The sequence below is a fragment of the Aspergillus puulaauensis genome, chromosome 7 (assembly GCF_016861865.1).
Source record: "Aspergillus puulaauensis MK2 DNA, chromosome 7, nearly complete sequence".
NCBI classification, from domain to species: Eukaryota; Fungi; Ascomycota; class Eurotiomycetes; order Eurotiales; family Aspergillaceae; genus Aspergillus; species Aspergillus puulaauensis.
In genome coordinates, this window is record NC_054863.1 from 3,153,678 (window position 1) to 3,179,398 (window position 25,721).

The following is a 25,721-nucleotide window of genomic DNA, read 5'->3' on the forward strand; positions in this document are numbered from 1 at the left end:
ATCAAATTTTCTGCCGATAGCTCCCCAGAGCTGCGCGAGTCCGCCGTCTTCATGCGCATGTACAATGCTGGAGGCCGACTTCGAAATGACTGTAGTGTTTTGACTCGGAGCGCCTTGCGCCACATCTCTGTCCTTCGCCATCCCTCCATACAATGGAGGCGACACTACTTAAACACGGGAATGCAGAGTGGAAATCAATAACAAAAATCACAATTAGAATCATTCAACCACCTTGATAAGATCCATTTTCAAAATGACTGTGTCTTCGGCCGAACAGCTCCATAGTGGTCGGTGCTCAATCACACTCCTTTTGCTGTTGCTGTTGGATGCTGACCAGGTATATAGACCATACCCTGGCATATCACTTGAGCTTGCTGAGCCTTGACAGCTCGAGTAGCCAGAACGAAGAGTCCTCTCTAGGTCCTGTATTTACGGCCTCTGCTCTCAACCAATCCAGAGCAGGGCCATTGCAATACAGCCTCCTGGGAGGTGTCAAGAAAGTTACAACCACTTCTCCGTACCCAGAAGAGGCTTTTCTGGAACAGGACCCTCGACTCTTTTTCAATGTGGCTGCACCATCGAGTACCTTCATCTGCGGCTCTCAGGGCTCGGGGAAAAGTCATACCTTATCCTGTATCCTGGAAGGATGTCTGATTCCCTCGATAGCAGGCGAGCTCCACAGACCCATGACAGGTGTTGTTTTTCACTATGATACTTTTATCAGCGACAGTGGCGGCTCACCCTGTGAGGCTGCCTTCCTTGCATCGCACTCTAGCGTAAATGTCCGAGTACTCTGTGCGCCAACTAATCTGGCAACAATCAAGGTAAAGTGGAACCACACATACAAACGTCGCTTATTCTAACATACAATTTAGAAAACCTACGCTAGGTTCAACATCCCTGTGAAGCCCTTGCTAATAGACCAGGCCAATTTAAACACCAAGCGCATGTTTGACCTCATGGCAGTTGGCCAGGGCCATGGTCCGGCGCCTCTATATGTGCATACTGTTCAGCGGATTCTAAGAGAGATGCGCATTTCGCAGCAGAGAACAGGATCGCAATTTGACTACGGAGAGTTCAAGCGGAGGGTCCTCAATGCCGATCTCCTTCCAGGCCAGCTCGAGCCTTTGAAGCAGCGATTGGACACTTTAGAGAGCTTCATGCCGCCTCAGCAGGCAGTCTTGCCCAAGTCACAGAAAAAGAAAATGGCCGTCTCCAACAGTACAGGCTCCAGCTGGACACCCAAGGTAAGAGGCCAACAAGTTCGAAAACATCAACCCAGTGCTAATTGATAAATCCAGCCTTCGCAGTTGACAATCGTCGACCTCTCCTGCCCCTGCATTTCCCCGGATACAGCCTGCTCGCTTTTCAACGTTTGCTTTGGAATATTCATGGAGCAGGACACCGAAATCGGCAGAGTAGTGGCCCTGGATGAAGCACATAAGGTTCGTATCTATTCAATCTCCTCTTGTTTATTACTGCTGATGGACTCCACAGTACATGAAAGACTCGGTCGAGGCTCGGACCTTTACAGATACTCTCCTCTCGACCGTCAGGCTGCAGCGCCACCTCGGTGCTCGTATCCTAATCTCCACTCAAGAGCCGACGATTTCGAGCGATCTTCTTGGTCTGTGTACGGTCACCATCGTGCATCGATTTACATCGCCAGCATGGTTACGCGCGCTAAAGAGGCATGTGGCGGCAGCTGGGGTGGAGGTAAAATCTCGTGAAGGACTACAGGCAAACAACGAGGATGAAGCAGAATACTTAGGCGCATCCAGGAACTCGTCGCTGTTTCGTCAAATTGTCCATCTTCGAGTGGGCGAGGCCCTGTTGTTTTCGCCCAGTGCAATCGTTGGGGCTGCGTCGGAACAGGTGCATACACTGGGCGATGGATACATGGTCATCAAGGTCAGAAACCGGCTGACTGAAGACGGTGGCAGAAGTGTTATATCGTCTTGAATGATTTTTATAAGTTTCTATCAGATAAAGCAACACACTCGTTATTGATTGTTGTATCAGATGAAAGCACCCACATACCTCGGTATTTTGTAATGCCAAGGTCTCCATTTATTCCATTATTCCATTTAATCCTAATCCATTCAAGTACTTTTTTCTCGTCTTCAACAAACATCACTTCTCCAGCATGGATCAATCAACAGCTGTCCTCCTGCTGGTGTTTTCCCTGCCATGCCTGGTTCTCTCCGAACACCGATCTCGCAGCCACGCCGGCACTGTGACATTCAAACTACTCTCGTCCCTCGCTTTCCTCCTTGGCCCATTCCTCGCACCGGCGACAGAATGGACCAGCTATCGCATTGCAATCGTGATCGGGCTGCTGTCTTCTCTTGTGGGTGACTGGTTCCTGCTGCCGTCTCGGAAGGACTTCGACAGCCCTACTCAGCAAGACGTCACGGTCTCGTTCCAGCTCGGTGTCGTTGCCTTTGCAGCTGCTCATATTGCATACATCATAGCCTTTGCTCAGCTACCACAGGACAGCTCGGTTCCTGTTCTTCTTACTGTCTTCATTGCAACTATGCTGCTCGCAAAATGGCTGGGGGTGATATACCCACCTCGTGAAAGCTCCGCCGTACAGAACGTGCTGGACTTGTCTATTCCGTCTGATATGAAGCCATTGGTTCTCATATATGCTGCCATCATCAGCTCAATGTTCGCCACTGCCGTTTCGACCGGCCTGGCGAGCGATGGGGTCCCGCTCCACGCGGTCGGTGCTGCGATGTTTGTTGTTAGCGACGTGTTTGTTGCGAAGAATGCGTTTGGGCAGACTCCTCCCCAGCAGCGTGGATGGTTTAGAATTGCGCTTGGATATGGCCTTTACTTTTGGGGGCAGGTGGTTATTGCTTGGACAGCGACGCTGTAGACTACTGTCATTGACCTACATTATTCTGTCGCATCTCAGTTGCCAATAGCTCCAATATTGGACTACTCGAGCATCTTCATTGTGTTGGAGTATACGGTGTAAATAAAAACTGGTATTTCATTTCAGCTCTCTACCGCAGAGCGATTATTGTTTGTCGGCGTAATCCTTACCATCTAAATATATTCAGCTCTAAGATATGGTATACTTCACGATAAAATACTAAACAGCCTTAGTCCATCCTCCTATTTCGAGCTGCGCTGCTCAAACTGCACGCGCTCGATCGAGGGGAGATACTTTCGTCGAAAGTACCAGCCAGACAGCACCACCAGAACAGTAAATATCATAATCTTGGCGCGGTCGCCCAGACTGAGGTCATCCAGCTTGGACAGTGGCGGAGCTGCGGCGCTCTCTCCCTGCTCCTTCTCCCACTCCTCGCATACACGCTTGAACAAGGCCGGCTCGTCCGTGATTATGCCATCGACTTTGTTTCGAATACCCCACCGCATCAGGTTCGGCGCGTTCACCGTCCAAAGGTACACCGGACGACCTGCGTCGCGCACCTGGTCTAGGAATCCGCGACCGAGCGGGCCCATTACGACTTGCTGGTTCACGTTGAATGAGAACTGGGGTACCTCCAAAAACTCACGCGCATAGTCCAGATGCGCTGCAATCAAGGCGATCGCATACTTAGGGAGATATTGGTCCCGGAGGGGGAGATAGCGCGCTGACCAGCAGCCTAGGACGATGCGCTGGTGCCACTCTGGCCTACCGGCGGGCATGGGGACCGACTCGATTGTCTCGGCGATGCGTCGCATGATGGTCTCCGGATCATTCGTCATCTGGCGAGTGGGTTAACTCTGGGCTGTTGTAACAGTGCACGGATCTTACCTTGATGTCAAACAACGCCCAGAGCTCCTCGCGCCCTGGCTCCCGAAGGTACTCCAGAATGTCGAGCAGGCGGGGCATGGGTGTATGCGGTTCTTGTGTTGTACGTAGGGTACTCAAATATTCCCAATCACAGTCACCGACTTTTTTGTCAACGCCATAGCAGCGTTTCAAGGTGGGGTCCTGATCAGATCAGTTCTCTTCTGTCAAATGGAGCGCGCTCCTTACATGGGACAAGACTACGACTCCATCGCGCGAGAGGTGAAAGTCAAGCTCAAGAGCATGAGTACCTGCGCGCACTGCGCCATCGACAGCGATGAGAGTGTTTTCGGGGAATTGGCCCTTGTAGCCCCGATGCGAGATGATCTGGGGCAGGCGTCTCTTTTGGTGGGAATGCACTGGAGCAAGTCAGCCAGAGGAAGAACGACGCTTCCTACAGGCAGATTCAAGGGACAACCGACGAGCAGAGTTGGAGGACGACTGGATATCGATGTCGCCCATGGTGAGTGAGTGTTATGAAGGTGGAGAGTTGGCCAGTGAGTGACGAAGCGCTCTTTCTTTAAACCTGCGCTGATCGCGTGCCTGGCTGCCTCAGGCCCCACTCAGGTACTCAATTCCGTCCCGAACTCCGCGCGATCCGGACTTAACGCCGTAACGTGGCTAGGCACCAGGGTCAGCCACAGCATAGCCATGGCCACAGCCACTGATCGGGGCTTAACTCCGCCGCTCCGGTTTTCAAGAATAGCTGAAGACCATAAGGTATTCTAATGTTGGACTTCTTATTGCGGTTATAGGATGTTTTACGTATACTTCTTTGAGGCTGGAGCCGTTCCACTGCTCGCTGTAGCCCCTGGCAAGATGTGCCGATATATATATTTTGACTGAGCGACAACCACCATCTACGTGTTACTTTTTTGTTCTAAACAGCACAAAAGCATAATATTTGATGTGCTAGCAAGGAATTTTACTACAGCAGGTACAGAATAATCATGACAAACTCCGGAAGATAGGCAAATCTGTGCACCTATCATGGCAAGTTGCTTTGCAGTACGGCGTGAGTAGCTACGCATGACATAGGTGACTAATAGACTGCATCTAACGTAATTCCCGGTCGGTTCGTGCATCCCGGTCGGTTCGTGCAACTCCAAAAAATCAAACGCGTCAATTATCCACCAACTTCAACTAGCCACCATGCCACGAAAAGCGCGTAAAACGAAGCAAGAATTGATTAAGTAAGAGGGCAGACTTCAATACGTTATTAATAATTTAAAAAATCAAAAAATCTCGAATACTCGTCAAGCTGTATTAATTTATAATCTACCTCCTCAAACCCTATATAATTGATTAAAGGGACTTTAATCTCAACCAGAACTCCGCAACCACATGAGTAGGCTATCTGAGAGATAAGAGGATGTATTAATAGCATGGATAGTATTACTTAATATATATGGCGCTGCCCTAAGGTACTTCTAAGTATAAGAGATAGCTAATATTATCCTGGGTACTGATTCTGCCACCCCCCCAAGCTAGTAGGAAAGAACTGAGTAACAGGGTTTATTAAGCATCGCCCGGAGATAAAAAGCAGATTTGTTAGAAAGATTAATCGCTAAAGAGCACTGTGTGAAGATCTGAAGATTATTAGTACTTTTTTTAACAAGTTGCAGAAGGCTAAAGATCAGTATAGTATTATAGATGAAGATATCTATAACTTTAATAAAACTGGGTTTGCTATAGGACTTATTACAATAATAAAGGTGGTTTCTAGAGTAGGAATGCCTGGCAAACCATGGCTTATACAGCTAGGGAATTAAGAATAGGTTACAACTATTAAATATATTAATTCAAGAAGGTGGTCAATACCCTCTACTATTATCTTTAAGGGAAAGGTTTATATTGAGGAATGGTTCGATGAAGCAGCAATCCCAGGAGATTAGAGAGTTAAAATAAGCGCTAATAAATAGACTACAGATATAATCAGCCTATATTAGCTTTAAAAAGTCTTTATTCCAGCTACAAATAAGTATATAAGAGGGGGGTATTAACTTCTTATTCTAGATGGCTATGGAAGCCACCTAACGCCTGAGTTTGATATAACATGCAAGGAGAATAACATTATAGTAATCTGCATGTCTGCCTATTCATCTCACCTTCTGTAACCTCTGGATATTGGCTGTTTTAGTTCTTTAAAGAGAGCTTATAGCAAGCTTATTAAGCAGAAAGAATACCTGGGATACAACTATATTAATAAGCTAGATTTTTTAAAGGCTTATCCAACAGCTCACAAAGAGATCTTTACCATAGAGAATATTAAAAGTAGATTTAGAGTAACTAGGATAGTCCCCTTCAACCCTCATGCAGTACTGGATAAGTTAAGCTTAAGTATGGTGGTTAAAACCCTCCCTTCTAGTAGAGGGAGTACTTTAATCCCTTCCTTCCAGCTCTGTACATCTTATATAGTCTGTTAAGTACATTAAAAAGCTTCTTTAGTTAAAAAGCTTCTTAAAAATAGGTCTAAAAGTCCTACATCTCCCTCGAAGCGAGCGCTAGATAAGTTTATAAAGAGCTGTAAGTAAGCTATTTATAATACTAGCTTACTAATAAACAAAAACTGTAATCTCCGCGCAGCTATTAAGAATAACAGGCAGAAAAAAAATTATTCTAAGTACCAGATGACTCCTATAGAAGGTCTTTCATTTTAAGAAGCTAGGGATCTAATTTCGTTAAGAAATAAGTAATTAAAAGTTAAGGGGGGTAGTACTAGTAGAAGTACTCTTCTAACTTTAACTATACTTAAACAAGCCCCACCAATATATTCTGAATGTAATATTAAAGGGCATACTAGGAGGGGATATCCAAATCGTTAATATGATTAGTTTATTTAATTTGAATCGTTTTTGGTTGTTGTACAGTGCTTTAAAGTTAATCAAGCATGGATTTTAGGGGGGTATGCACGAACCGACCGGGATGTACGAACCGACCGGGAATTACGTTACTTATGTAGAGGTTAGTCCCGGGTACATGTCATCCCGGCGTAGTCTTCAGTCTCGTCATCGCGACACAACACAGCGACGATCATCGCGTAAACATCCAGCTTTCTCATCACCCTACTCGCTCGTAACCTCTTGCGCCAACAGTCCGGAGTGAAATCCATATCATCAATAATCGTGCTATCCGCTCCAGTAGTCGATGCCTTATTCCCTTGTGCGCCCATCCATACTTCGACCACAGACTTGTCAAAAAACTTGAATATGTTGATAGAAACAACGATTAAGCCAACGCTATCTATTGAGTATGATACAGATTATGAAAATTGTTAACCAAAAATCGCCCACACCTAAGGCCGATTCAACTGTTCGCGACGATAGAAGAGAAGGAAGCCAAAGCTGGACAAAGTGAGTATAATGGTGTAAGCACAGGACGGGGAATATACTGACCTTGCCAGGAGCTGGAAGAAGAGAGAAATCCAGAACCATGCATTACCAACCTTGTCCACTGAAGTGCCAACATTCGGAGAGATACCTGCTGGTCCCAGGTTATTGGGTGCAAATCCGCGTGCACAGATTGTTGCGATAGACCCAAGGGCCTGCGCGGCGATGAGGACGAAGCAGACATGGACTCTTGTCAGGGTCTGCAGGAGTATCATTCCGAGTCCGACTTGCTGGATTTCGTCGAGAAGTCCAAGCCATAACCACAGACATCGAGATGCGATGGCCCCCGACGTGAGACCGCCAGCCCATGGGAGATAATGGCCGATATTTGACGTCCCCCACCAGGTCTGCGCCCAGCGAGGAGCACCGACGCTTAGGCCAAAGACGGGCAGAATCCAGCTGTGCTCCTTGGCCAGGAAGCGGAATAGAAGCATCAAGACAATCCAGAGGACAACGAAGAATACCACGATGAGGACCGCCACTTGCCATGTCTTCGCATGCTGGGAGGACCAGAGGAAAGTCCAGTTGCGCCCAACTGCGGCGGCGAGGAACCAGTTCTGGATAATGACCATGAAAAAGAACCAAAGGACAATACGCCGGCGGAGGAGGGAAGTATAGAAAAAGAGAATCTTTCCGGGGGCTTGACGGTAGTACTTGGGCAGGCCCAGAGCAAGAAGCGCGCCGATAACAAAGCAGACGAAGGCGATGGGCATAACCACAGCTGTGAGCCTCCACGAACTCAGCGCAGCTGTAGAAACTCCACCAACTTCCACTTTCGTAACCCTGGAGCTCCAGAACCACAGTGCTACAGTGTACAGTTGAGAGAGACCCTGGATCAGACTGGCCCGGAACACCCAGTCCTTCACGGGGACAGCCCCCTGGTCGCCGAAGTTGAGCGCAAAGAACAAGGAGCCGCTGGAAGATGCAGCAGAATAGACGCCTGCTGCAATATTCTGTGCCCATGCACGGCCCACAGACGAAGTACCAAACGGTGATACACCCAGGACGATGAATGCGAGCGAGTATATGAACCAGGGAACGCTCAGGACCACCACCGACGGAAAACGATAAAACACAAACCACCAAGCAATGGAAGAGAGGCAGTAGATCGCCGCTATAACGTACAGCTTGACGGCAGCCTCACCCACCTGGCCAACCAACAGGGTTACCTGGGACGAGTTGGTTGCAATGATCTGGCCGAGACCCAGGAAGAGGGCGTACACAGGCCAGTTCCCGATGCGCCATCTCATGAATCTCTGGATTGCCATGGGTCTTTTATACCCTAACCGGGCAAGCCATTGATCGATGTCATCCGTACCGTCCGAGTCCTGTTCTTCGGCGCCCTGAGATACAGGGTTGTAGGCATGGTCCAGACCTGGGCTAGACAGAGGGCGTTCTTTTGGTTGCTTCTTCAACTGCGCATCGGTGTACATGTCGAAAAACTTGCGCTCGCTCTTCATGAGATATACTTCGATGCAGTAATCCGTGCCCGAGTTCTTTTTGTTCAGGTTGGTGAGTAGCTGTTCGAAGCGCCGAGTGAAGTGGCCCATGCTGTCAGTAAACGTCGGGTCGACCTTTTGCAGCTCGAACACAGGCTGGTCATGGTCCGCGACAACAGAGGGCAAAGAGAGGGTAGATACGTTTTGTCGGCCAAAGACGGGGTTGCTCCCAAGCTCCAGCGTCCTTCGGGGCGAGTCAACGCTTGTTATGCTGGCGTCGTCAGGCGTAGTCTGACCGGGGGGTCTGAGAGATGTAGTAACTGCTGTCATGGCTTCCTCATGAGAGATATAGTTCTCCTGCGCTGTGCCAGTAGCATCTTCCTCAGCGTCAGTGGTGTCACCCTCGGCCCGCTGTTCGAAGGTCTGGCTGCTGGTGAGAGATTTCTTGCGGAGACGCCTTCGGCCGTCTTGTCCTGGTCCAGTCCGCTGACCGAGTGATAGTTTACGTCCTAGCATGCTGCTGTTCCTGTTGCCTTGGGCTGCCTGGGCTGCTTGAGCTTCAGATGCCTGCATTGCCTGAGCTTCGGCAGCCTGTAGATCAAGAAGCGAGGGCATTGGTGACCTCATCGGCGGCGTACGCAGGCCCTCTGAATTGGGCTGGAGGGACATGGGACGCATCATTGATGATTGCCGCAAGCCCTGCATGTCCCAGTCGCCCTGAGACTCTGGTCGTGGCCCGGTTACCGTTTCCTGGTTCTTTGTGTGATGGATCTGGATCGATGTGCGCTGTAACGTTTCCAGCTTCTGGACCCAGTCGAGGACAGGGAAGCGCTGCTTGGCCGAGTTTGCACGCATCTCTGCCCTGGTGCTCTGGGAAGAGTCCAATGCCGATTTAATAGCGGTCCTCAGCTGGTGCATGAGATGGCGCACCGAGTCCGACTCGACAGTATACCACCAGCCAGGCATCTGGCCCAGTCCTCCAATGCGAGACCCAATTCCGAGTGCGCCCTTGCGCCCGAATTCAACTGCTATCAATCCAAATGGTTCGTCTCGCGAGGGGATCAAGGCGAAATCAGCTCCGGAAAATATATACGGGGGGAGCACTGTAAACTCTGGCTTAGAGTACACACGACCAGGGAACATCTCCATGATTCGTTGCAGTTTTATAGCAGCGAGTCTACCGTAAAGGTCAATAATAGGCCCAATGCATATCAACTGCACCTGAGGCCTCGAAGACAAGACTGCTGGTATCACGTCGGCAATTAAATCGACGCCCTTCTGTTTCGACCAGCGGCCGACAAAGACCAGCAAGTCTGCGTTGGGATCCTCGTTCAGACCAGCCCATCGTTGGGCCTGCAGCTTGTCATGGACGGATTCGTCATGAGATTGAACAGCGACTTCCACGTCTGAGTTGTTGCCCACAGCTGCTGTATCGGATGGATCTGGGTTTGGCAGGCTTCCAATCTTGCCCAAACTCCAGAAAATTGGATATCGGGCCCACGACCGCTGTCCATACTTGTCAGAGACACCCACTGCTCCAAAGCCGCGTTGGTGCCACCGCAGATAGCTGGCACCGGCGTGGAGAAGGTTGAATACGTTGCCAAATTGACAGTATTTGGTTGCTGTTTCGACCGGAAGATTGAAGACAGAACAGACTTCCTTTTTCTCCTGCTGAGTCCTCAGCGCCCAGAGACCTTGGAACTCGGCGTTGTGCAATGACAGGCAAACCGGGATAGTGCGTTCCGGTAGCAGGTAAAGAGGTGCCAGACAGCCGTGGAAATCGTTGATATGGTACAGGTCAATCGAAGGCGAGCGCCTGATGGCCTCTGCGATACACTGGTTCCAGGCCGAGTAGTAGATTGCGCTGTCCAGATCATCCATACGAGGAGGATACGGCTCTGCCTTGGTCTGATTCCTGAAGACCGGAGCATCAAGCAGGACATAGGTGATATTATCCACGACATGGTACTGCACGTTTATCAAGTAAGGCGTGTCCAAGACATTCACTACAAATGGTTCTGTTGGCGTGTCCTGAGGGTATTCAATATCCCCAACGCATGGAACCACCCAGATCAGGTTCTGGTGCTTTAGATTCTGCGACATGAGCTGTGCCATCACTCCCAAGCCACCGATCTTCACTTTTATCTTCCAGTCCGAGATGTCATATTCCATGGTGGCAATCAGTACTGTGCGCCGCTGCGAGGCAGCCCCAGCAGCCCCAGCAGCAGCTACGTCGGCTGAGTTGGCGTTTTCTGCCAGGTTGATCTGCGAGGTACTGGCACCAATCTTCTCCCTCAGCCGACGGTAGAATACCAATGGCGCCTTATCACTGATCGTGTTGTTACCGTCTTTGTTGAGCTGGACTCGGTAGAAGCTGCGGATGAAGATAAAGACGCCAGCTATGCCCATAAGAATCGGAACAACCCAGAGGAGGATGAAAAGGGCGAGCTGAGCCCATGCAGATCCAACAGGGACCAGCTTGTAGTTCAGATTGGCATCGTTGAGAGAAATCGTCCACCCGAGATGCGGAAACGGAGGCAGCCTGGTGATGTTGATGACATTGGACGAGAGATACGACGGAGGCAGCTTCTGCACGACAGACGTGTTGCCAACATCGCCCAAGACCTCTGTGGTATCGGGCGTGCCGTCCTCGCCCTTCCCCCAGACGTTGAGCTGTCCTATGGCCGGCCACTCGTAGACAAAGTCGTACAGCCAGCGAGCTGTCTTAGTATCATAGGCCGCCTCGTTGTCCAATCCACCGTCGTATCCATACTGGTTGTATGGACCGTTGAAATACAGGTGAGGGAATCGGCGAGCTGCATTATCCTCCCAGCCATAGTCACCCTCCTGGACATAACTGCTGCTGCCCGTCAATCTGGAGAAGTATTGCACGCGGACATGCGTTCCTGGCCACTGGCCCTTCGTGCCCTCGGTATTGACAGTCGTGTTGCCTCCCTCGTAAGTCTCCCACTTGGACCAGGTTCGACCAAAGTCAGCCGTGTACCGGAACTGGTCAGCCCCTGCAGCCTTGTGCTGGACGTAATAATTGTCACCGGATTCGTGCACCAGGCTGGAGGAGTAGTTGGCGAAGGTGGTTACCAGCGGGTTCTCGTGAGTGCCAACGCGCAGCAGGAACTTGTCGGTCGAATTCGTGAAACCAGCAGACGAAGAGACATTCTTGACTGTGAGCTGATGGATTCCATGATGGAGATTGTTTAATGTTGCAGACCAAGTCCACACTGTCGGGATTTCTCCTACATATTTGCTGTTCGTCGTCCGGGCATCGACTTCGGTGCACTTGACGCTCGACGTGTCCAGCGTAGCGTTGACACCTTTCTCTGTCTTGGAGTCTAGGACGACGGCCTTGGTGATGCTATCGCAGGTCATATTTTTGGAATACCCGAGCTGAATGGGGATGCTTTCACCCGAGTCTTCTGCACTGGAAAATATGCGAGCATCATGTCCAGGGCGGAACTCAGTGACTGTAGGACCGGCCTCGATAAAGTCACTGGCCTTGACATAGGCTCGATACTCCCATGGAAGCATCTTCATTTCCTTGACGCATCCGTACTCATTGTTTGGACCATCTTCGACGGTGAGATCGTCATATGGATAGAACACGTTCCTGAGCTTGCTGCCTGACTTGAACGGGGCCAACAAAGCCTTCTTCTCGTCGCTGCAGTCGCCGCCATATGTTTTTGTTTTGTTTCCATTTTGATACACAAGCCACATCGTCTCATTCCCCTGGCTGGCCTCCTTTTGGACTTCGGGGAAATAGCCTCGCAATACGGACCACAGACCGGTGACAGTCGGGGTGTCTGACGAACCAGGAAGATAGATATCCTCTGTCAGCTGTGAGAGGGTCTGCAGATACAGGCCATCCTGGGCTACCGGGTAGTGGTCTCGGATCTCGAACATTCGCTTCATAATGTTCCTCAGGGGATGGGCTGGATTCCGCTGGTCGTACGTGATGCTGATATCGTTGCAGCCAACTCGTCCCTTTTCCACTGGGAAGTCGTAGAACTTTTCTGTCTCAAGATTGAAGCAGCCATTTGTCCACCAGGCCGTCTGAGACGTCATGGGCTGTCGACCGAACATGTAGTTATCCGCAGTGGCATCAAACACGTACATTGCCTGCTCTTCACCCCACAGGATGAGAGGGACCCCTGGCAGCTCCAGCGAGATAATATACAGACCCAACAGGTATCTCTCTGTGCCATTCTCCACGGCTGGCCAACGAAAGTTGTCCTGGTTAGAAACCCCGTACATATGCCGGGGATCCAGCTCCCCGGTGAATGCGTTTATAAAGTCATTCGTCTTCAGCATCTCGTTCCACGCCTCAATGAAGTCAGTGGGCAGATCATGTCCGGCAACGAGGTTACCGTCCATCCCCAAGAACCGCGTCATAGACCGGTATATCGTGTAGTGAAAGGCAGACGCATCCAATGCCTGCAAGCGATCGTCTCTGAGGAAATGCGAATCCGAAGTATTTTTCAACTTGGCACCCTCGATTGCAGAGTCTGGACGTTGATCCGGTTGACGCCCGCGACCGAGATAGAGACTGCCAAAGGTATCGCCAGACGTGATCTCGCCGGGGAGGAAGAAATTGTGCTTGCCGTACTTCTTCGCGCACTCGCGGTACTCTGCTATCATCTCGCTCAGGGGCTCGAGGGTTGCCTGAACACTCTTATCAAACCGGAAGCCGTCGATATCGAGACTCGCGATCTGAATGCAGGAGTGTCGGGTGAGCACATCACGAACCGGCTTATGCCATTCACGCAGGCGGTCCTGCACCGATGCAAACTTGGTGAGCTGGCGCTGCCAGTCGGGGAAGTTTCCAAATGCTTCCAACTCGCCGTACTGATCAAAGTCGCTGTTGTAGCAGCCATTCAGCTGCTCGACACCTTGGTCTGTGAGCGGAAAGCCCTCCTCCTCCCAAAATCGGGGATAGTTGCATGATTCATTGTAATCGTTGCCAAAGCTGAAGTCGGCATATTGTCTATCAGTAACCCACTGGACTTCGTATTCCTGCGGGCGGAAATCGGCCGAAGCGTTCAGGTAGCCCTTGAACCCGACGAGGTTGCTCATTCTGTCCAAGTTAGCTCTGAATAGCTGCAGATGGGGGAGCAGCGTACGTTGAAATAGTATTGTCGACCACCACATACATGCCCCTGTCGTGGATTTCCGCGATTGTCCGCCGCCAGTCTTCCAGTGTGCCATGGTGCATGTCCAGGAGCGTTGTGTCAACCGGCGAGTACCCGTCGTAGGCCCATGGGAGATTCATTAAATACGTCCCTGCGAAGTAGATGACCTGTCCGGATTAGTTATTGTATGGCTTCGGAGTGTATTGACACACCTTAAATCCCATGCCCTGTATATAATCCAACGTGTCCACCAGGCCATCCAGGTCGCCCCCGTGACGCATCTGATTAGAGTGCAGCACTTGCTCGAACTCCGTTCCATTGATATTATCATTTAGAGGATCCCCGTTTGATATGCGATCCAGGAAGATTGTATACGTGGGCAGCCGCCAGTTGTCTGGCGACGGGTGGTACTTGTGGTCCGGCCATTCTCCCCAGTAGTCGATTGGACCCTCGGCAGTTTTGTTCTCGTTGAGGTTATAATCGACGAGCGATTCGTCGTAGGGCCAGCAGAAGACACAGGCGCTCAAGAGCGAGAGGATGAGGAATGTTGAGCGCTGCATCTGCAAGTATATACAACGCCGCCAACCAAAAGCGCACGACCTGACCGTCAAAGCAAGAGAAATAACATGAGCAGGAAGAAAACAGTGAGATGAACAAGAGAACGACAGCCTTGCGACTCGAAACATAGCGACGAGCAGCGAGGCTCTTATCGATGATGTGCTATACCGGTAGACCCTCTATCAGACCCACAGTTCAGATTTTGTCAATCCACCACGATCTGTTTCACTGGCGCTGGCTGGCTGCGTTTTGGGTCTCTGTCTCACCCAACTAACCTGAAACCCTGAAACGTGCATTGCCTGATTCCAGTTTCTTCTGCGGTCCACGGTGGGAGCTGCACAGGCAGTCTGTGACTTTTCGAAAATTCGAAGAGCATGCCCTCTACCACGGAGTTTTGCATGTACCCGCAAATGCCCATTGAAACTGAAACTATTACGACCTAATAATCAGGTTAAACATCACACAGGACAGAATTTACCCTATCCATGGCATCCCGACCTACAAGCGGAGACGGTGTCTTACCGTCATCTTGGCAGAGAGCTTAGTGTGCCACATATACATGAATCCAGTAGTTATTTGCTAATTATAGAGACGGCCAGGAGAATTCCGAGTCTAGAAGGCCGATCCACGAGCTCCGCGGAATAAGACCCTGTGCGTACCTGCAAATGCCGTCCAGCACCGCGACTTCTGTCTGTCCGAGCGCCACGGACGTCACTCGTCGGCTGGTCCACACTCCCCCAAATAGCCAGACAATGCTAGCGACATAATTAGAAATGAAGATGTCATACGGTGCGGTAGGGCACGCTAATTGGAATGCCCCACTGCACTTGGATCCCCTACGATAGCCTCTCTCCGACGGCGGCGCTGGACCAGGGTGTCGATAAACCGAACGATTGCCAGCACAAGGCCAACCGAGAGCACCGCAAGAGCGACGCTGAAACCGCGACGGTAAAGGGGATTGTCGTCTGCACGGAAGATCTGAGCGCCGTAGATACCAGCGATGTTGGCGTTCATGATAACGCTGACGTGGAGGGCAGTTAGCATGGAAAGCATTCATGCAGAATAAGCTGCTCGACTCACCCGGCCATAGCGAGCGCACGCTGTTCCGAATCATCGCATACAAGCGATAACCACGCGATGTTCAGTGGATGAGAGAATGTCCCAAACGTCTGCGTCCAGACGACGCCGAAGTAGCGAACTCCGCGCAGCGAGACGTCGGTGAAGGTGCGATTGAAGATATAGCCCACAAGATGGCAAAAAAAGCCTAGCATAACGGTCTCTCCGCGACGATTGCTGCAGGACAAGTTAACTGGAGCTGACGGCTCATACTTGGTGAACTCACTAATGGTCTGACACCCAGCTGAATGCAAATGAGACTGGGACCTGCAAAAACAGTCCAACAGCGGCCATGGCGTTGCTGACCAGACTGCCGAAGCCAAAGCTAGTTACTATAGACGGAGCATATGTGTCAAATGCGCGCTGGGGTCCATTGTTGCATAGTGTGATCAGGAAATGGACCCAGATCCGCCAGTTCAGGAACTGAATCAGTCAGTGACAGCCATCAGAGGAAGGTTTCAGACTACACTTACCGCTCGCTTGAAGGCATCAGCACCAATCTTGCGCTTCTTCTTACCCTTGTTGGGGTCATCGAGCAGGACCCGTGTTTGCAAGATGTGTAGCTCCCGATCAGTGAACCAGGAGACCGTTGGCAAAAACGTGCTGTGGGGGTTCTTGAAGGAGTCGAGCAGGAAAAAGCCAAAGATAAAGCCAGAGAACACAGTAAAGGCACCCATCAATGCGAAGAGCCAGAACCAGCCAGGCTGCCCGCCTACCCCCCGCATGTGGAGAATGCCGTACGCCAGCAGCTTCGCCGAAGCTTGGCCAAGCTGGTTTCCAAAGTAAAATACCATCACGCGTTTGGCAGTCTCATCCCTGGTATACCACGTGGAAAGAGTCCATAGACCACCCGGGATAAAACCAGACTCGGTAATGCCGAGGAGGAGGCGAGTTGCAATGAAGGCACCGTAGCCGCGTTGGAAGGCCTGGAAAGTGCTGACAATACCGAAGAGGAACAGCTGCATGGTAAGCCATTTCCCTGGTCCAACACGGTAAAGAATCATGTTCGACGGAATCTCAGTCAACACAATACCAAGAGACAGCATTTGCTGGCCAACGTTGAATTGGTCTTGGTTGATTCCAACATCCTCCATGAAATCATCCGTGATGGCGTTGGCCATATTGCCGCGATCAAGCTCTATGGAACGTTAGAGTTGCAAAAATATGGTGATCGACAGGAAGGGACCGTACGGAGGCAAAAGAATCCCAGCGTGAGGATGGGCATGATCAGAAAGTCTAACCTGAAGAATATGGACGCATTAATCTCCGCATGCTCAATTTGGGTAGATGGAACATACTTCCGCTTGGCCCGAGTTTCCTCCTCGATAGTCCAGTCTCCATTGGGGGTAATGATGATTTCCTCCGCGAAATCGTCATGGATACCGGGGTGGCTTCGTTTGAGGTCCGCCATTCTTGTCCCAGGAGATGATGTCTATAGGGTGAGGGCTCAGTGACAATGCCTCCCACAACAGCCCACAGAGAGGTTCTTATGAGTACAGGCCCGACTGCAAGGGCATCCCGCGCCAAGAAAGCACAAGGAATGGCGTGCTGGCCACGGTCTTGATAAACACACGCCAAGACTGGGCTCTCAGCGGAAGCCTTGGCACTCCGCCCGCCATTCGATCCCAGACGGCACCATAGCGCCTCCGTATGGCATCATCCAGTCTTGTCACTACATTTAAGAAGAGACAAGCAGACCGGTGCAGACTGTGTATGTCTGCCCTCCAATGAATATCGTTAACCGCCTCGTCGCAAATTTCTTCCATCAGCGGCATGCGCTTGGGGGTCCAGGCCAAGAGTGTCTTGGTCCTGGGCAGTAACGATAAGCCGGGAGTCATAACAACATTAGAGAGTATGGTAGCAGCTGATGACTGCCACTGCTTTCAATCATGGTCACCATAACGCCCAGCCGTCGCGTTCTGGTATTTCCCCGGGCCGATTAATCGTAAGAGAGCGAGGTCTGCGCAAAAGCCAGAAGCGCTCTCTATCTGCTACTGCAATTCATGACAATGAAAACCCCGAAGGGGACCTGAAATATACTCTTAGGTGTAGTGTGGGAGGGTTTGAATTGGCGACTGCAGCCAAGAAGCACGCGATGTCCTCTGAGGGTGTGTTTTGCCGAAGCAGACATCGTGACTGCAGCCACAGAGACCGCGATTGCGCGTTCAAAGGTGAAAAAGGTGGATATGTAAAATTATGTTTAGAAGGCCAACAAGAACCGAAGCCGGAGCTGAATGATTTGCCGAACCATCCCGGAGTGTATGCCGCCAAGTGTCATGGCAGTCCGATTACACGAAGGGGCAGATAACGGGGGTATCAATGGTCTTTCGTGGCGAAGATACACGGACCAAATATCTGGACTCCCTTCCTGGTCGTGACATTTAACAGAAAGTGTAAGCCATAGGGGAGCGTATATCCCTCTACTTGACGCTTTCCATTTCACGATCTTAAGGATGCTTCCCCGCTTGGATATTACTGGGCTTCGGAATGGCAAGGCATATAATTTAATGGAGCCTGTCAAAGGCGTGGTGCATGTGAGACCTGGAGGCAGAGCGCCTGTGGTCTTCAAGGTCACAGTAATCCTTGAAGGTATGCACCAAGTACAAAATTCTTCAGCCTCCGAAATAACATCGCATCAGGAGTGATACGGACGTCTCTGATTGAGAAGGGGCCTACGTTCATTCTAGGGAATGACATGCCGTCAGTAGCAAGTGAGGATCACCAGGTGCGTAAAGACGAATACCTTTCACGCAGGATGTCTTGTCTCTTCTGACGGCGGAGATTCAAGCTCTTCAAGCTTTCAAAGGTTTTTTTCCACGACCAAAATGCGTTTTCGAGTACCTTCCAGTATACCCCGTTTGACGGTGAATATGTCATTCCTTTCGAGATGTACTTTCCACGACAGACTCAGTGCGCTAAAAACCCTGGCGAGCCCACGCACAGGCGGGTTACGCTGCCCCCGTCATTCGACGCGCGTACAACGAAATCTGGGGCGGCTGCCAGAGTCGAATATACTATCAGAATAGATGTCAAGGGATCTGAAGGGGATACCTCGTTCAAGCGAGCGGTCATGCTATCGGTTGCTGAACCCCCTCTGCACCTGGCTCTGATGTCCGAGAGAGCATCCCATTCAACGCTGGGAGCCCTTGACCTTGACTGGATTGTTAGGGAAGTGAAGATGCCTCATTTGTATCTCCCATACATGCCCCCCACGCTGTCACTCGAAGCAAGACTTCCTTCTCCGATTCTCAGAATAGGACAACGCCTTCCATTGCAGCTGTTTGTGCGAAGCCCTCTTCTACAAGACGAAGCCTTCCTTTTACTAAAGCTATCGAGTTTGAGAATCAGCCTTGAAAGTAGGACGAATATCATGGCCAAAGCTCGGCACAAGTCATGGACAACCTCAACAGACCTCCTGAATCTGAAAAGCCTCAGCAAACCTGTCAGTTGCCTTGCTGGGCATGAAGCGCTGTCCAATATAAACGAGACCATTTCACATCGCGTATCCATTCCAGATGTTGCGCCGAGTTTCGCATCGTGTACTGTGCAGCGTACGTACTCACTCGCAGTCGATGCCAGATTTTCGTTTCGCAAAGTCAGCAAAGCACAGGTATGCTGCGTCCCCTTGGAAAGATCATCGTTGTTATTGACGCCGTGTCTCGTAGTCAATCAAGCTTCTGATCAATGTCGAAATTTGGCCTGCAAACCGCACTGGGCAGGGCCCTTCAACAATACCAGCCAGCAATTGCAGGGCACCACAAGGCAGAACTCCAAGTGTGGCCCTGAGGGGCAATTTATGTCATCCGGGTTATACAGAGACGTATGATAGTGAGCCTCCGCCTTACTCGTAGAGTATACCGCTCTGTTGCTACCTGTGGACGAAATGTTCCTCTACCGTGGTTAATATGAGGAAACAAGCTTAAGGGGCCATACTGGATCGATGCAAGATGTTTAAATTACCAATACTGCGCAGAATAAACGGTTATATTAATTATTTCTTCTAATTCTTCCCCATGCCTTTACCGGGCGAATTGCATTATATCAAAATGTCCACAGCCATTCGATAGTTTGGTTCTGTTGTTGCGTGACCCTGTCATAGCCCTACTTACATCACAGTTATATCATCCACATCCAGTCCATTTAAACATGCAAACAGCCATTAGACAGCAACCCTAAGGCACTATGGTAAGAAACAATGATGCTGAAATTGGAATTGACCTGATTTGATGTCTAGGTCCGGAATACAAGATCAAAAGCGTTATCCCATCCTCCAATTTTCACAGTTGGCCATGGAACACGCACGCTCGACGATTTGATCCAGCTCCTTGAAGTAGCAAGCGTCACCAAGCTTGTCGATGTCCGGTCTATCCCAAGATCTTTCACAAATCCCCAGTTCAACCGCGACACCCTCCAGGAGTCTTCAGAGTTGCGCAGTGCCCGTATTGAATACGCCTGGTTTGGTGCATCACTAGGTGGTCGTCGCAACGCCAAACAGCCAACCCTTGAGCAGCACACAGCGATACGCGTTGCAGCGTTCCGAAACTATGCAGGGTATATGAGTACGCCGTCATTCAAAGAGGGCCTAGCCGGACTGCAGCACCTGGCAGACGAACTGCATAGTTACAGGGAGAGCCATGTAGCCATCATGTGCAGCGAGACGTTGTGGTGGCGATGCCATCGTCGCATGGTTTCCGACGCCCTGGTAGTGGAGGGCTGGAATGTCCAGCACCTGGGAGTTGGCAAAAAGACCATGGAGCATACGCTGTGGGATATCGCAAGGATTCATGAAGGGAACCTCATATATGACGGAAGGGAGCACCTGCACACAAAAAAGAGGAAAACCCTGCCAGGAGAGCCAGCCGCCAGTCAGAAATGACCCGTCACATCCAGACACCCAGCGCATGACAACGCAGCTATCTCGCATGGCAGTTCTGGGGAAAGCTACCACGTCTTACCATCAACGGAAACGCAAACCCAGGTGTCCCAAACCTCGCTCAGCTGATGATGGCACCAAGATGGCTTGCTGGTGAGGACGTCTCCTAAAAGTCTCCGAGGCTGAACATTCACATTGGGTTTCTATAGACGGCGTAGGATATTTGGCTGCTATTCAAGGATCTCACTTGCAGGTCTACTTGGCGCAACGCTTCAGGTAGCATCATCCTGTTGTCACTCTACCATACATCAGGCTTCGTATTCAACATGAACCATCACATGGCCTTATATCTTCCAGGATCATCAATCATAGCATGGCACATCAGTTTGTAGACGCCTCTTCGACAGCGAGCATGGCCAACCGCCTTGCCGCCTCAGCCATGCCAATACAGCGCCAGACCTTGGTATCGTCAGAGAGATCCTCTTTTTTTGAAGTCTCATCATAGCCAAAGTCAGCAGTATAAAAATATACCCCGGCCTCGCTTACAAAGTTCGCCCTATCCAGTACGACAGCGAACACGCCACAGGGGTTGCGGGCCGCGTGTTGGGCGTCCCAAAATCTGTCAAGTTCGTTCTGAGGACTGACCCGGTGCAAAGCAGCCGGTTCACCGTCGTCCGCGGGGAATTTATAGAGTGCACCAGGAGCAAATGTGACAGGTTGGGAGGCGATGACAGAATTGTAGGCAGCGCGGATTCCAGACCAAGGGTTGGAATGCGACTCTGGGATGCAGAATTTGAGATTCATAGACTTTGGCGCAGGCAGATGGGACCGAAGCGCAGAGCAGAACAGGCGGGCCGTGCTTTCTAGTAGAGGAGTTGCAGAAGTATCATCGAGGTGGCTGAGAAAAGGCGCACAGATCAGATACTGCAAGTCAGACTCAGCTCCCTTGGGCGTGTCTGACACAGTCACAGTTCCCCCGTCTTGGGTGACCTCGGCCAACGAACCCAGAGTGAATCCGCCAACTGCAGTCTGCTGAGATAGCTGGTCCTGAATCTCTTCGATAGAGGGCGGAGTTGGGTCTGGGGGGATGCCCTCGTCAATATCGAGGCCAAACTCCAGGTCTCCACGCGGACTGCAGTTCGAGAATATGTCCATGACAACCACCTGATCGACATATTCCCGTAATGTGATGCGGTCGGTCGACAGCTCAAACCGTTCCAGATAGGTTTCCTCTGGGGGGTGCATTGGAACTTGTGTGTCATCGGCATCACTGCGCGTGCTGGAAAAGGTGCGCGTGAAATTGAGCTCGTCGGGCCCCCCGGCAGAGGCCCCATCATCGCGTTCATTTAGACGATAGCTATGGGAACGTAAAAGGACACAGCGCCCAATGGGAGGTTCGTTATCCCAACCGTTCCTGTAGAACAGGGGGATCAGTCCAGGGGCGTTTTCAATGCCCGACCGGTGCTGCTGCTTGCGAAAGGCAATTTCACGACGATTGTGGTCGATGCAGGCAAAGGAATCAGGGGGGCAGTACGAGTATATCTCGAACAACGGCATGACTTCGCCATTCCAAAAGGCGCCTAGGAGATAGTTGCGCACCTTTTCATGATCTGAGTCGAGGGGCACAAGGCTGTAGACCTGGATGGGGACCAGATGAGCAGGGTCTGGTTCATCGCCGGGTCTGACATACTCCTCGAGGACAACAGGATGGCCCAAGTGGTCCTTGTAGTGGCGCACTTGCTGCCAGCTGCTGCGGACGCCATCGCCGTCGCTGTCGGACATTGCGGTGAAGGCGGGAAAATACGGAGATAGTGGAACAGTGAAACAGGGGAAAGACAGTTAAGTTAGTTAACTAGTTAACTAACTAGTTATTTAAATACTTGTTATATAAGCATGCACGATGACGTTATCGCTGGAACTTTATGGCTCTCACATGGGCTACCCAACTGTACATCTACTCGGCCCGTAGCTGACGAGCCACTGAGCGGCCAGGGTCATAAATATCGATACTACAGCCCTATCCTGCCCAGCCCGTTGTCCCCCCACATCCCAAACCGACTCTGCGCATTCAAGCCACCCCCAGTCCCTGGAATTGCGTTCTTGGGGTTGGGCTGGGGGAACTTGAAGTTTGCCAATTTCGCATCCCCATTCGTCATGGTTTGTGCGGCGAAGTCCTTTGCGGCCTGCTCGGGGCTCTTCTCCATCTTGGACTTTTTGGACTTGTGCCAGATATTCCACTGCTCTTCCTCCAGGGACAGATGGTTGTCGATGAAGTAGCACCATAGCGTGCGCAGCCCCCAGTGCTTGACGCCTTTCGGTTTGGGGGGCATGCCAATTGGAGTCCCCCCAGGCTTGTTCCCACCGTTTACTGCAACCGTGTATTCGTGGTCGAACTCGGCTGATATCTTTTCAATGTCTTGACTGGGGCCCTGCCATTGAGCCTTGAAGGTCCTCAAGTAGTCAAAGACTGTTGCAGTCTAGCGGACGTGTTAGAGACGTACAATAGGAACAGAGAGAAGTAAGCGTACCATCATAATCACATCTGCATACGTTCTGACCAGGCTAAGGGTGTTAGGATCGGTCTTAAATGGTTTGTCTCGGCCGTCCGTCATGACCTGTTTCTGCTCATTCGGCTTGTAATGATAGAGGACGAGTAAATCTTGATTTGAATTGCTTCCCAGCACGTCGGTGGTATGCATGACCCAGTTCTTGGTGACCTTTCCTCGGGCCCACTGAATGCCGCCACTAGGCCCTGATTATCTGTTAGCCCATGGCCGTATCTCGTATTTTGTCATAGATAGGCCATGGTCGTTTCTACAGGATAGGACGTACCTCCGAAGGCATTCGAGCACCATGTGGCGTCCGGCCGTGTCCACCCAGCAGGGAATTCCACGCCGTTAGGTAGAAGTGAGTACGTGTAGCCCTCGCCTGCACATACCCATTTTAGAAACGCGCTGACGATATGCACCTCAAATATGTGTTCTGAGCGGAAACTCCCCGCTGGGAGACCGGCGAGGCCGTCAATTAAGTATTTACCGTTGGCACCCTTGACGGCGTTTCGCTTCACCGTTTTCGCCGAGCATCGCGTCTGGTCGTTTGGATCCTTGGAATTGGACAGCATAAACTCGGGAAGAAACCACTGTGTGGATATTATATTAGTATCCGGAGTACAATGGAGGGTTGGGGTCTGACCTTTGAAATCTTGTCTGGCCCACCGCTGGCGGCATTGCATGTGGGATACCGCAGATATGTAAACTTCTGCCCTCCATTTAAAAAGCTAAATTCCATTGTCTTGGCCTCGGTGTTGGCGCGTTCAAACAGACTGCGATCCGTGCACCGCCCATCGTTCCCGGGTGGGTAGAAAGGACATGAATCATCCTCGTCCTCGCGTACGGACAGGGAAATGCTCTTCTCGCTCTCGCTGTCATCTGTCCCATACATCGAGCACATCACACAGTTCGACGATCCACTATCATCGCCGGGGCATTTCAGGAAACTGTCGGGGATTGTGACCAGGGGTCCCAAAGTAAGCGTGTCTCGCTTTTCATGGATATTCTGCATGACCGGAAATGCAGCATCCCGCGAGGGACTGTTCGCTTGTGAACTGTTGGTGGTATCGTCGGCTATCCATCGTTTAATGATCTTAGCATCGCCACTAGGGCATGTTGGAGGGGTGATTTGCTTGCGAGGGACCGAGGCGAGCGTGACGCGGTGGCTGCCACCCCATCCAAACAGGTCGGGGGCTTCCAGCTGGGCGTAGATATTGGATCCAGCATCAATGCCGTAGCGGAAGGGACAGCTGTTGTCGCCGTTGAGAGACCACTCTGCCTCTGCGTGCCCGATAACATAGCCGTCCAGCACGAGATCTACCGTACAACGATCCACCTTCCACCGGTCGTCGAACACAATGCCGAATGTCACAGTAGGCTTGAGATGGATGGCAATCTCGCCATTAGCACTGACAGACGCATCGAATGTGGGCTTCCCAACGGTCTTGGCCTCCCAGTCAGGCTGGTCGAGGGCTTGAGGAGGGTGTTCGTCGTTTTCCGGGTAGGTTTGTTGAATCTCCCATGAGGCCAGAGTCACTGCTGCTTCCAGATGCCCCGCGACGACAAGGGAGGCATCGGCAGAGGCATACACGGCAAGGTTAGGACCGATAGTAACAACTCCAGGAATGCGGAACGTTGCACCTGGGAAGTCGTCCAGCCCGAGCAGCTTTATATCGCCTGTCGAATAGGTCAGCGAGGCGACGGCGTCTAGTTCAAACTTGGCGTTCACTTCGCCGGCGTTTCTGAAATACAGGTAGGACCTGCTCAGATCCATTCCCTCATGCAGCGATGTTATGATTGTCAAACCAAAGGATGTTTCGACGTCGATTTCCGCGGTGATGCTGGATTTGATGTTGGCCTGCGCCTGCGCGGGACCGACTGGACACGGCCCGAATTGCTGGTCTATCAGGAGCAGCTCGACCTTCTCGTTAACATGATGATTGAGCTCCTTGGTCACTTCTGCCTCGCCGACAGATATGAGCTCGGCAAGCCAGTTGAACACGTCCTCGCCAAACCACCGCTTCTGAATCTCCTCGCGATGCATCCCACCGTGATGGTAGGCATCGCGCCACTCGTCCTCCATCCAGCGCTTGCGGTTCTGGTGATATCCGCTTCCATCGCGCTTGGTCTTTCTGGTGTGTCGTTCTGCCGCTGTCCCACCAGGCCGGTCGACCACGGAGTCCCAGTAGCCAGGCTGGTTGCTGAAATCGATCCGCATCTGCGCATCGCCGAAATCCCGGGGCACGCGTTGGAAGTTATAGTCGAAGGTCAGATCATAGACAGATCTACCGTCAAGGCCACGTTTGCTAAGATGGCCAGGGAGATTCTGGTTCTTAGACTGCGCGAAAGCCTTGGCCACGGCATATCGACCGGGGCCACAGCGGTCAGGTAGCTGGAGAATAGTTCCAGGGACACCGTATCCCCGATGGATATGGTCACACTTGGCAGAGTCACTGGAGTCGGTGCAGACCATGCGGATGGTATGGGCTTCCTCGCTGTCGCTGTCGGGGCAGTCCATCAACTCCCAGGGGGAACCGTCTCGTTTGTCTAAACTGACATGGACTTCCTCAGGCGCAGTGATGACCACGAACCCGAAGGAGGCATCCTGTGGATGTTAGCTGTGCAATAGAAAACGGGCTGTTTGCATACATCTGGCTCATCCTCGCTGTCAGATTGAGTTTCCCCAGTCCCCCAAGTATCATCCACTTGGAGATTGAAGTCAGGGTCGTCTGCGTCTGGGGGATTGTCGAAGAGAAACTCCAGCGGGACAGGAAGAAACGGAGACTCGCCGCTGGCTGGTGTGCAGCAGAAGGCTCTCTGTCGACCCCTATACGCCATTATTAGCAGC

At 51.3% G+C, this 25,721-nt stretch overlaps 8 protein-coding genes across 8 annotated transcripts; 3 read left to right on the forward strand and 5 right to left on the reverse strand.

The window, feature by feature from the left end:
* Positions 1 to 253: 253 nt before the first annotated feature.
* On the forward strand, positions 254 to 1,962 carry APUU_71212S (uncharacterized protein; the record flags this gene model as incomplete). Its single annotated transcript, XM_041696171.1, has 5 exons — positions 254 to 287; positions 346 to 824; positions 876 to 1,247; positions 1,302 to 1,445; positions 1,498 to 1,962. 5 exons carry the CDS (start codon positions 254 to 256, stop codon positions 1,960 to 1,962), a joined length of 1,494 nt encoding a protein of 497 aa, XP_041561828.1.
* Positions 1,963 to 2,146: 184 nt separating this feature from the next.
* Positions 2,147 to 2,881, forward strand: APUU_71213S (lysoplasmalogenase; the record flags this gene model as incomplete). The annotated part of the gene is made up of 1 exon (XM_041696172.1): positions 2,147 to 2,881. The coding sequence occupies one exon, from the start codon at positions 2,147 to 2,149 to the stop codon at positions 2,879 to 2,881; it is 735 nt and encodes a 244-aa protein (XP_041561829.1).
* Positions 2,882 to 3,123: 242 nt separating this feature from the next.
* Positions 3,124 to 4,267, reverse strand: APUU_71214A (glycerophosphodiester phosphodiesterase; the record flags this gene model as incomplete). The annotated part of the gene is made up of 4 exons (XM_041696173.1): positions 3,124 to 3,720; positions 3,770 to 3,949; positions 3,995 to 4,164; positions 4,228 to 4,267. 4 exons carry the CDS (start codon positions 4,265 to 4,267, stop codon positions 3,124 to 3,126), a joined length of 987 nt encoding a protein of 328 aa, XP_041561830.1.
* A 2,833-nt stretch (positions 4,268 to 7,100) lies between these two features.
* On the reverse strand, positions 7,101 to 14,337 carry APUU_71215A (uncharacterized protein; the record flags this gene model as incomplete). The annotated part of the gene is made up of 4 exons (XM_041696174.1): positions 7,101 to 7,149; positions 7,201 to 13,722; positions 13,769 to 13,944; positions 13,990 to 14,337. The coding sequence occupies 4 exons, from the start codon at positions 14,335 to 14,337 to the stop codon at positions 7,101 to 7,103; spliced, it is 7,095 nt and encodes a 2,364-aa protein (XP_041561831.1).
* Positions 14,338 to 15,139: 802 nt separating this feature from the next.
* APUU_71216A (uncharacterized protein) lies at positions 15,140 to 16,862 on the reverse strand (the record flags this gene model as incomplete). Its single annotated transcript, XM_041696175.1, has 5 exons — positions 15,140 to 15,356; positions 15,416 to 15,628; positions 15,678 to 15,874; positions 15,925 to 16,589; positions 16,643 to 16,862. The coding sequence occupies 5 exons, from the start codon at positions 16,860 to 16,862 to the stop codon at positions 15,140 to 15,142; spliced, it is 1,512 nt and encodes a 503-aa protein (XP_041561832.1).
* Positions 16,863 to 17,904: 1,042 nt separating this feature from the next.
* On the forward strand, positions 17,905 to 20,327 carry APUU_71217S (uncharacterized protein; the record flags this gene model as incomplete). Its single annotated transcript, XM_041696176.1, has 4 exons — positions 17,905 to 18,040; positions 18,091 to 18,176; positions 18,240 to 19,061; positions 19,686 to 20,327. 4 exons carry the CDS (start codon positions 17,905 to 17,907, stop codon positions 20,325 to 20,327), a joined length of 1,686 nt encoding a protein of 561 aa, XP_041561833.1.
* Positions 20,328 to 20,705: 378 nt separating this feature from the next.
* Positions 20,706 to 22,106, reverse strand: APUU_71218A (uncharacterized protein; the record flags this gene model as incomplete). The annotated part of the gene is made up of 1 exon (XM_041696177.1): positions 20,706 to 22,106. One exon carries the CDS (start codon positions 22,104 to 22,106, stop codon positions 20,706 to 20,708), a length of 1,401 nt encoding a protein of 466 aa, XP_041561834.1.
* Positions 22,107 to 22,333: 227 nt separating this feature from the next.
* APUU_71219A (uncharacterized protein) lies at positions 22,334 to 25,711 on the reverse strand (the record flags this gene model as incomplete). Its single annotated transcript, XM_041696178.1, has 5 exons — positions 22,334 to 22,801; positions 22,853 to 23,076; positions 23,157 to 23,463; positions 23,517 to 25,478; positions 25,523 to 25,711. 5 exons carry the CDS (start codon positions 25,709 to 25,711, stop codon positions 22,334 to 22,336), a joined length of 3,150 nt encoding a protein of 1,049 aa, XP_041561835.1.
* Positions 25,712 to 25,721: the final 10 nt, after the last annotated feature.